At 50.3% G+C, this 1,041-nt stretch overlaps 1 protein-coding gene across 1 annotated transcript in view; it reads right to left on the reverse strand.

Moving 5' to 3' along the window:
* Positions 1-419, reverse strand: part of EMH_0057700 (uncharacterized protein) — a gene marked incomplete at both ends in the record, with an annotated part of 1,285 nt that extends 866 nt beyond the window's left edge. Inside the window, 2 exon segments of the mRNA XM_013497506.1 lie at positions 253-285; positions 289-419. Of these exon segments, the coding sequence (XP_013352960.1) occupies positions 253-285; positions 289-419 (164 nt within the window).
* Between the last annotated feature and the right edge of the window lie 622 nt (positions 420-1,041).

A 1,041-nucleotide genomic window follows, 5' to 3' on the forward strand; every position in this document is an offset into this window, starting at 1 on the left:
CAGCAGCTGCTGCTGCTGCTGCAGCATCATCTGGGCAATCGCTGTCGTTTTGCTGCTGCTGCTGCTGCAGCTGCTGCTGCAGCGCTGCTGCAGCCTGCAGCAAACGACGTCTGAGTTGAAAGACACAGGGAAGCTCAACAGCAGCAGCAGCTGCCTGTACACCCGAAGATAGCTGCTGCAGCACAACACCCTGCAGCGCCTGGTGTCTCCGCAGCTCCCCCCTAGACCCCCGGTGCAGCACGAGGATCTCACCCATCATCCTGCTGCTGCTGCTGCTGCTGCTGCTGNCTGCTGCTGCTGCTGCTGCTGCTGCTGTTGCTGCTGTTGGTATCAGGGTCGCTGTTGCTGCAGCAGACAGAGGAATCCGTGCACTCATTTTGCTGCTGCTGCTGCTGCTGCAGCGGGGCTGACGGCCTCATCTTTTTGCTGCAGCTGCAGCAGCAGCTGCTGCTGCTGCGTCTATGGGATATATGGCGTGTGGCTGCTGCTGTGGCTGCTGCTGCTGCTGCTGCTGCTGCTGTTGCTGTTGCTGCTGTTGGTGCTGCTGCACGCAGTAGATTGCTCCAAAGCTAAACCCTAAACACTAGACCCTAAACCCTAAACCCTAAACCCTGATTGGTGAGCAGAAGCGGTAGCATGCTGAGGGTAATGGCTGCAGTTGCTGCAGCAGCAGCGTGTGCTGCAGTGGTTGTTGCTGCTGCAGTTGCTGCTGCAGTTGCTGCAGCAGCAGCAGCATAGTCGTCGGGGTGTATATTCACTGCGATGACTTGCTGCTCCTGTACCTGTGTTTGTTTATTTATCTTTTAGGGTTTAGGGTTTAGGGTTTGGGCTTTCTTCTGCGCTTGTTTGCCTCTTTTTTTTATTTTTTTATTTTTTTATTTTTATTTTTATTTTTGTTGTTCTGTCTGTCTCCTCATCTTTCTCTGTGTTGCTTGCGTCTGTCTCATCGCTAAATAATTAACTAATTTATTTATTTATTTATTTATTTATTTTTTTATTTTTTTTATTTTTTTATTTTTTTTTTTGTCTCTCTCTCTCTCC

Source organism: Eimeria mitis, genomic scaffold, assembly GCF_000499745.2.
Source record: "Eimeria mitis Houghton genomic scaffold, Emh_scaff2722, whole genome shotgun sequence".
In the NCBI taxonomy this organism is placed as follows: Eukaryota; Apicomplexa; class Conoidasida; order Eucoccidiorida; family Eimeriidae; genus Eimeria; species Eimeria mitis.